Here is a 9,371-nt window from a genome sequence, read left to right as displayed (position 1 = left end):
GGCATTTTATTTACTTTTATATATGGTTTGGTGAATGTCATGTTTGATCTTAAATATTAACTATTTTCTTAGTGAAACGTTATTCAGAAATAATTGAAATTTGTACTTGGTTGAGTAAATATAACTTACTCACTTAATACAGATGAGGAAGGTGTTACATTAACTGTAGATCGTCTTGATCCTGGGCGAGAAGCAGGGCATTCAGATAAAGTACCTACAGCTCCTCTTCCTGAAGATTTCATCATTCCATGTATAATTGATACTCGAGGACTTGTTTCCAGAGACACCAAAGTTTATTCATCTGAGGATTTCAAAACTACGTTTAAGGTAATTGAATCTGAATGGAATCATAAATATTTTATTTAAACAAGTGCATGCAAGAGTTGATTTCTTCTCCCTCCCTGCAGCCCCCACCCCCAGTACTCATTGATTTGAACATTGTGAAAGCCAGTGAGAAAGCAGTTCAGAAAGCTCTGTCCTGTTTTTGTTGTTTTAGTTATCCATAGCTTGCAAAGCTGAACTTCTACAAATTTTAATAGTCTAATTTACCTCTATAAAATGTGGGAATAAACTGGTGGATGTTTTGCAGTTTTGATCTGTTATACACTTCCTGCATTTTGTTTTCCTTATTTCTCAAGCCTGAGACTATTATTGTTACAGGATTTTTGCTGAGTTACCTAACTTCCAGGGTTCGTTCATTCTTTCAAAAAAAAGAGTTGCTCCTATCAAGCACAAATGAAAGTGTTCTTGTTGATTGATGGTTGTGTATGCCATCAACAATTTGGCTGGCCAAGGAGGAAAATACGTTTCCTTAGCTGCCAGAAGCACATGTTGTATGTTGTCAAATTCAGTGCTCTCTTCTTTAATTATTTGTAATATAAGTTTGCCAATATTATTGAGTAAACCTTTTAATTCTAAATATATGGATTATAGTAATTTAACATGTGTTTAATGAATGCTAAATGCAAACATCAATCCAGATTATTTAAATAAGGTGGGAAAATTACCATAGACTTGGAAAAAATATAAAATGAAAATTGAACCGTCGCATCAGTTGGTGATTGAAAAGAACTGATGATGGGTCTCCCCCAGCATTAGAGATGTTGTCTCACTAAAGATAACATTAACGGTCACTGCTGTCCGTGTCTAAGTCATGATCTCCGAATTTGCAAACTGCTTCATTGAAGTTAACTTCAGTCATACAGAGTGTTACTCCAGAATCCCATTATTTTTATTTAAAAAAAAAAAAAAAAAAAAAATTCCATGAAATTCTGCCTAGTCCTGTAATGGGTTTGATAATCTCATTGGACCCAGACTCATGTTAGCATGAATCTGTTATTGTTTGACGTTTTCAGAACTATCTTGCTCCTGAAATCAAGAGATGTGTTCTGTTTTGTAGTTGTCATTGCTGCAGCACAACACTGGGCACCACCATAATTATCTGAATGAGTTTCTTATTCTTGATCAAGGTAATGGACCGGCTGTTGAAGGGGATGTGACATTTTTCTTTGAGGCCTTAGACTCTTGTGTGATAGGAATTTGTTATAATCCATTGGCAAGCTTCTTATTCCTCTTTTTATTGTCATTGTCGTTGTTACTGCTACTGGTGACTCTCGCTGCACTTATTGACAGGTATTGTAGAGAGGCAGTGGCCCAGTGGTATTATTGGGCGGCTCAGCAGTTGACACTGCTGCCTCATGGCGCAAGGGACACTGGTTCGATTCTAGCCTCGGGCAACTGTCTGTGTGGAGTTTGCACATTCTCCCTGTGTCTGCGCGGGTTTCCTCTGGGTGTTCCAGTTTCTTCCCACAGTCCAAAGATGTGAAGACAAGGTGGATTGACCATGCTAAATTGCCTGTAGCGTTCAGGGATGTGTAGATAAGGTGGGATATAGGGGGATGGGGTCTGGGTGGGGTGCTTCGAGGGTCAATGTGGACTTGAGTCGAAGGGCCTATTTCCACACTATAGGGATTCTATGATTTGTGTTGCTCCGGATTACACTCTATCAAGCCACTTCCTGAGAAAGCAATGTGGAGGAAATGTTTTCAGGTTTCAGTGATGTGCAGAAGTCCAGCAACTCCTAAATATTTCAGTTTTATGTAAAATTGATCCTGTACAACTGCTTAAAAGTGTAAAAGGACAAGCTGCCCTAACAGTCTCCCTTCTCTTGTGACTATTTAGAGTCCGAGTCATACAGCACAAAAACAGACTTTCGGTCCAACCAGTCCATGCCAAACATAATCCCAAATTATACTTGTCCCAGCTGCCTGCTCCTGGCCCATATCCCTGAACCATTCTTATTCTTGTATCTGATTGTATCCGTATCCACCACTTCCTCAGGAAGTTCATTCCACACGTGAACCACCGTCTGTGTTTTTTTTTTTTTATAAAAAAAAAAAAAAAAAAATTGCTTCTCGTGTCTTTTTTAAATCTCCTCTCCTCTCTCCTTTTAAATGTGTCCCCTAGTCTTGAAATTCTCCATCTTGTGGGAAAGACAACTACTATCAACTCTACCTATACCTCGCTCTATTTTATAAAATTCCATCTGGCCACCTCTCAACCACCTACACTCCATTGAAAAATGTGCCAGCCTATCCAGTCTTTCTGTGTAACTCAAACCTTCCATATCCGGCAACATCCTAGTGAATCCCTTCTGAAGCTGATTAGTTATCTCTATTGATTTTTGAGGCAATCCTTGTCTTGAATTCTGAAAATGGCAGTCTTGCGGATTTAACATTTACTCTTGTTTGTGTTAAAATAATAGAAGAAATATGGATTTGTCAGTAATTGTTTATTACTTAATTTAACAGATGCTGTGCCATTATTGCTGTAGCAAGGAAACAATTGACTCTTCCAGACTCCTTGTGTTGAGAGGATGCATTAACTGCTTTGAGAACTTGGATAATCTAAGCTTGGAACTTCAATGGGCAGCTGTTACAGTAGCAATCACATTTGATGCCACTCCAGTCAATGCAGTTCCCATAATTCCTACAGCTTTGGCAAGAAATTTAACCAGCCCGTTAAATATTGCTTATGTTCAAGGGACATACAAGTTTGGGTAAGTTGGTTATGAAAAAAATAAAGTTTGTAGGAATGCCATATTTTACAAACTAATAGATATTTAAGTATGATTTAGAACAAATTGGACGAGATACTAGGGAATAATTTAGAATTTACTTTAAAAGGAAAGTTTAATATTGGGTTGAGTAGACGTGATTTTAATATAAAGTCAATTCCATTACTATACCATCTATACAGTAGTATACACATCTCAAACTTGGAATTTTAAATCTTCCCTGGCATTTGTTATAAGTAACTTCTCAAAAGTTTTGTGGAATGATTAACAGTAGAAAAACACAATATAAGGTGATAACTTGAGTTTAACTTCCTATCTTAACTAACCCAAATTATGACACTTGATTTTGTATTGCGATTACACGAACTGCGTCCTGCAAGATGAAATGGTTATTTCTGATATAATACTGCTCTCAATTTGAGTTGAGTCTATCAATCCTAAGGATAGAATAAGTACAAGGTCCATAATCATGGCATAAAGCAAATACCTGCATCTATCCCTCCAACGCTAACTTTATTTGCAGTATTTGCAATTGGTTATGCAAATTAAGACTTGTTGTCCCAACCACTCATCCATCATCAACGTGGACCATAAAACATTTTTTTGTTTTTGGTTTTGTTGTTAGCTGAATCTCGTGGTGAGGAGATGAAAAAATCCGTTAGCCGTTCTTTGGCAATCCGTTTGTGTTTTAATTACGGTTATCATCCCAAATAACCATTTTTTAATCATGTTTGATTTAATGGTAAGTTCAGCCTGTATCACTTGTACCTATATCTACATTTTATGTGATTATTCTAAATTAGCCTTCTGTATGTGGATCACTAATTTCTTGCCTTGTATATGACACTTGCTATTGGCAGATGCAAGGATTAATGCTGCTCATAGAATTTTTTTTCCAGCTTTGATGAAATGTACTGCTGCCATGATATCATGAAAATAATTTCATGCGATCTAATTTGAAAATCGGATTAATTTTTAAGTATTGTTTCACTCACTTCTGAGTCAGTTGAGTTTGCTGCCTTACTACTAGATTAGTATTTTTAAACTTTTGTGCACAAGGCGTTTATTTCTCAAGTGGTTCATTTTATATGTTCAATACTGTAGCAATCATTACTAATTTTAAGCCTTTCTTGGATAATACTATACCAAGGGCATAATGGATACAAGTGCCCATATTGATACCTGCTGATGACTCAGCTAACAAAATGGGAATGATAATTTCAAGTTAGAAATTATATCTGTTACAAACTGTGATTGCTACTGGGGAGCAATTTTGAGTCCAGGTTCAAGAAAGTATCAAATTTTGGTTGTGTGCAGTGTGCTTTCAGTGTTAAATACTTCAGTACAACCCTAAGTGTCCAGTACTTAAACACTCTTCCTCTTCCTCTTTCCTTTCTTCTCTCTCACCTCCCAGAAACTTGCAATGTAAGGTATTCTCTACTACTAGGAAGCCACCAACATCACTTACAAGTCACATCAAAGTGTGAATCTATAATATTGTGATGGTTTCATAGTTAATTTGTATGGATTGGTTTCAAGGAATGTGGTTAGTTGGATTTCCTTAAGGTCAATGAATGGAATTCTTTTCTTTATTAGACAATGCAATTCTTAAATCGCATATCTTGTGATAACAGTGTATTTGGTTTATGACTCTCATGTTGCAGCTTCTGCTTTTTCAGTTGGACAGCTTGGAAGGAAAAGCATTTCAGGTCTGCCTCACCTGATGGAGAAAGAGTTTTGCAGTCTTATTTTCCATTGTTCTGGAAAAAAAAACTTATTGGTTCAATATGATACTTGGAGCCTTGATCTAGTCTGAATCTTGATTGTCCTTCTTGAGAGATCCAGGAGAATCCTTAACACTATTTTATGAGCAAGCTGTTAGCAATGATCCTAGAGACAGCTTGCTTGTGTTTTCAGACTTATCAGTCAAGTGTTTTTTTTTTTTTCTTAAGTGAATCTCTGTACAGAAAATTCTGTTTCTTTCTCTTTTCTTCCTCTCTCTTCTTCCTCACCTCCTCCCAAGTCCCCAAATAAAACAGCTAGTGTGTATGAATGTGCATGTTTTGTTTTGGTAATTTAGAGGAGGAAACATTTTATTTTAATGTTATAAACTAAGTCTGTTAACCAATTTTGTATCTTCATTTTATAAAGTTGATTATAGTCTTGAATAAAGAAATATGGTTGGAGCTGCTTCTTTTAAGTTTTCAAGAGCGAATTGACCATCTTTGGGAACGGGCACCCGGGTAAAACAGTTAAGTATTTTGAGACTCGTGAAGCAGTGAAACTGGAGAGAGAGACTGTGTGCACCACTCCCATCTTTCCCAACAGTGAGGCCTAGATATTGACTTTGACCAGTCTTTGCACTGTGTCACACCTAATGCAAAATGAGACATTCACCTGAAAAATTGATATGATTAACATACTCCATTGATGAATTTTTAATTTTTGCCTTTTTTTATAAAAGTAGGTGAAGAGGAGTCAGTAAGATGGCCATCTTGGATGTACTCTCTTTAGTGTCAATTTTTACCAAGAAAACTGGTTTTAATTTTTTATTCCCAAGATTAGAAAATGTTGGCGTGCAGAATTGGACATTCAAATGAAGGGTGGATTTTTTTTTTGGTTTGAATAAAGAGCAAATAGATTTAAAACAAAGCTGTATTAAAGCATTATTCATTTAGTATACAAATTTTTGTCACCTTTCTTATTTTTCCTAATTTTGTTATTACTTTAACTATAGCTGCTAACATAGCTGAACTCAATACTGGGGGAAAAAAGGTCATAACTAGTAACTGTATCAACTGCTGATAAACATATATGTTGTACTTGTTGAAAGTCAAGCCAATTTCTTTGGTCACATCAGTTGATCATGAAGGAATTGTTTGCTTTATTTTCCTTTTTTCGAAATATGGTTAAAATTATGCAGAAATGAAATGTTTTCTGCTTTGTTCTTTTATCAATTCACACTTAAAACGCATCTGTTTTAATGTTTCTACTAACTGTGCAGGTACCTTACAATGGATCAGACTCGCAAGCTTCTGTTAATGCTTGAATCGGATCCCAAAGTGTTCACTTTGCCTTTAGTAGGAATGTAAGTAGAGAATTCAATGTTTAAAAATGAGTTCAATTTAAAGTCTTGAAACACAAGGATAGTAGTGAAAAGTGTGATTAGGAGATGTTAGTTTCAACAGTAATGTGTAAAAGGTGAAAACTATAGTTTTACTGGGAATGCTTATTAAGCAAAGGAGTACAAATAACTAAGTTTTTATAAATGTCATCTGTATGTCATTCACTGTTTCTAATTTTTATCAAATATAACATCCAACAATGTTAGGATGGATAAAGAGTATTGAGCTCCTGAATGTTTGTAGTATTTCTTGGGTCATGTGATCAGTGAAGTGACAACTGTGTTTGCCACTGATTTTTTTTTTGCTGAAAGTTGGTCACAACATTCTTGTGATATTTTTTGGCATGGTTTTTCTTGTTCTCTGTGTCTGTGTCTGTACTTGGTGACGAGTTGACGGATTTTCAAGAACTCGGCAAAATTGTTCTCAAACAGTTAATCACGCCTGTAGTATTGACACTACTAGCAGTTGAGGAACTAAAATGTGCTTGCACACATCCTATGAAAAGGGGATACTGGACCTGAAACGTTAACTCTGATCTCTTTCCACAGATGCTGCCAGACCTGCTGAGAATTTTTCAAGCAATTGCTGTTTTTTGTTTTTTTGATTTCCAGCTTCCACAGTTCTTTTGGGCTTGTTTTGGTTCTTCTCTCTTTATTTTGCCTTCATATAAAATTTCATACACATGGAATTCAGTAGAAGCTGAAATATTAAATTTAGTGAAAATTTATCATAAAGGGGTAATTCAAAATCCTGCATTTAGGAATGTGGATATTCCAGAGCCAGAGTGTGGTCAGCAATAATTATGAACTTGGGCAGTTTAAAACTCTTGCACCCTATTCATCAAGATGCAACTCCAAAGGTGTTTTTTTTAAAAAAAAAAAAAACCTTTGATCAGCATTGAACCAGTGAGAATTTTGTCTTTTAATGATTTCTACTTGTTGCAGTTAGGCTATATTGTTGAAGTTCAATTTATCTATAAAACTCACTGATACTAACTTTTAGATTTTCCAATCAGGCAATTACTGAGACTTTCAGAAAAGTAATTGTGGTGAAAGCTAATAGTTTCACAGTATTACTATCTCAATATGTCAAAGCAGGTTATAATGGAAGGTGCATCTCAATGTATGTCTCTTTATTTATTAGCATTTGGTTTTGTATGGCCTTGTAAATAGGGAAGCAATATCTAGTGCATTTTTTCAGGTCAGATGAAGTTCAAAGATGGCAAGATAATTGATTCAAAGTAGGAGAGAAGACAAGTAGACAGGGAGTTTGAGAAGGTTACAGATGTGTGACTGGGATGCAGAAGGACAAAGGAGATGAGCAAAAAGGCAGGTTGATTGGGCTAGTGTTTTACAGGTTGATGAGATCAACCATGCTCCGGTTCATATACTGGTTTCAGTGTTGTTGCAAATTCAGGGCTCGCTCCTCTTGTGCAATTTGACCCTTACTGATAAGTTTTTATTTTCATTTTGTTTTCTGATAAGGTTGGTTCCAAAAGAAATTTACTAATCTTCTTTCTGTTTTAGATGATTCTCTTACCAACTTTGAAACATATATGTTTAGTGTCACAGCATGTTAGCTTGTTGAGAACACATTTCTCTACACATGTAAACTTGCAATCGTGAGAAATATTTTTAAAGTCTACTTTTTTTTTTCTTGCAACTTTGTTTCACATTTTTTGATATTGTAGTTGGGTGAGTGGTGCAACCTATGTACATAGTCCACAAGTCTGGGCCTGCTGTCTACGCTATCTATTCAGTTCTTCCATTCAAGAGAGGTGAGATATGAAGAGATCCTTTTGTTTTAAATAACAATATTCTTAACAGATGTACATTTTCAACTTTTACTAACAATTGAATCATAATGTATCTTGTCATTAAACTAAATACTAGTGCTCCTCATTTTTCTACCTAATGCCTATTTCAGCCAAACAGTGATAAGGTTATTAAGTCTACTTAAGCTTCGTACTACCAATGTTAAATAGGTCCATTATCTGACAAAGCTATGCACGTAGCTTTGAAACTTAAGATGCTAATTTTAAAAATAGCTATATTAGAACTTTTACAAAACAGTGTGCATTTATATTTTCCTGTTTGTGGGTTCTTTGTAGAATCAATATCAGTGCTATTTCTTGTGTTCTGGGAAGCAAAATGTTCAAGTTTCTTTCACAAGAAATTAGTGGTTCCATTTCTTTGAGAATTCACCTAATATTGGAACCATAAAAATCAAAACAGTATGCGAGCCTCAGCACTCCAAAGCTGCTTTTGTGTTGGATATTGCTTGTATTAGCAAAGCTACACTTTTTGCCTCCCACTCATTGCCTTAAGGTGGTGGGAAAGTGTTTCTCAAATTGTAGCAATCGTTTCTGGATGAGTTGCATAATTCACTGTTATTCAGTCAGCTGATGTGGTACAGTGGTTATGTGTAGGTTGGAATCATGCAGCTCAAAGACATTGTCTGGCTGTCTGCCCGTCCATCCGTCCTCTGCCACCTCTGCACAGGTATATGTTTTCTTCTCCTTTTCAACCATTCACTCAGCTTGCACCATCCTTTTTCAGGCAATGCACTCCAGATCATAGTAAGTTGCATTTACTTTTGAAAAAACATTTCAAACTAATCCCTCCAAATCCATCCCCACTTCTACCAATGATAGCAAGAACTGCCAATGCTGGTGTCGGAGATAACGCAGTGTGGAGCTGGAGGAACACAGCAGGCCAGGCAGCATCAGAGGAGCAGGAAAGTTTGACATTTTGGATCGGGACCCTTCAGAAATGGAGGAGGAGGAAGAGAGCTGGGAAATAAATAGAGAGGAGGGGTGGGCCTGGGGAAGGTTGGTGGGATGGTGATAAATGAGTGCAGGTAGGCAGTGGTGGGGTTTGGTCAGGGAGATGTGAGAAACGGATTGGTGGGAGACAAGACGGACAAGTTGTGTCAGGTCAAAGAGGCAGGAATGCGAGGTTGGGTTGGTCATGCGTTGGTCATGACCATCATCATCCCATGACCATCATCATCCCATGACCATCATCATCCCATGACCATCATCATCCCATGACCATCATCATCCCATGACCATCATCATCCCATGACCATCATCATCCCATGACCATCATCATCCCATGACCATCATCATCCCATGACCATCATCATCCCATGACCATCATCATCCCATG

General features: G+C 36.7%; 1 protein-coding gene across 1 annotated transcript in view; it reads left to right on the top strand.

Moving 5' to 3' along the window:
• Positions 1-9,371, top strand: part of stil (STIL centriolar assembly protein) — a 46,832-nt gene that overhangs the window by 16,942 nt on the left and 20,519 nt on the right. The window contains exons 5-8 of the mRNA XM_048602373.1: positions 143-327; positions 2,811-3,058; positions 6,081-6,164; positions 7,892-7,978. Coding sequence (XP_048458330.1) covers positions 143-327; positions 2,811-3,058; positions 6,081-6,164; positions 7,892-7,978 — 604 coding nt within the window. The remainder of the gene's footprint in view (positions 1-142; positions 328-2,810; positions 3,059-6,080; positions 6,165-7,891; positions 7,979-9,371) is intronic.

The sequence above is a fragment of the Rhincodon typus genome, chromosome 10 (genome assembly GCF_021869965.1).
Source record: "Rhincodon typus isolate 14 chromosome 10, sRhiTyp1.1, whole genome shotgun sequence".
NCBI lineage: Eukaryota > Metazoa > Chordata > Chondrichthyes > Orectolobiformes > Rhincodontidae > Rhincodon > Rhincodon typus.
The sequence above is the reverse complement of the archived record's forward strand: the minus strand, read 5'-3'. Positions and strand labels throughout refer to the sequence as shown.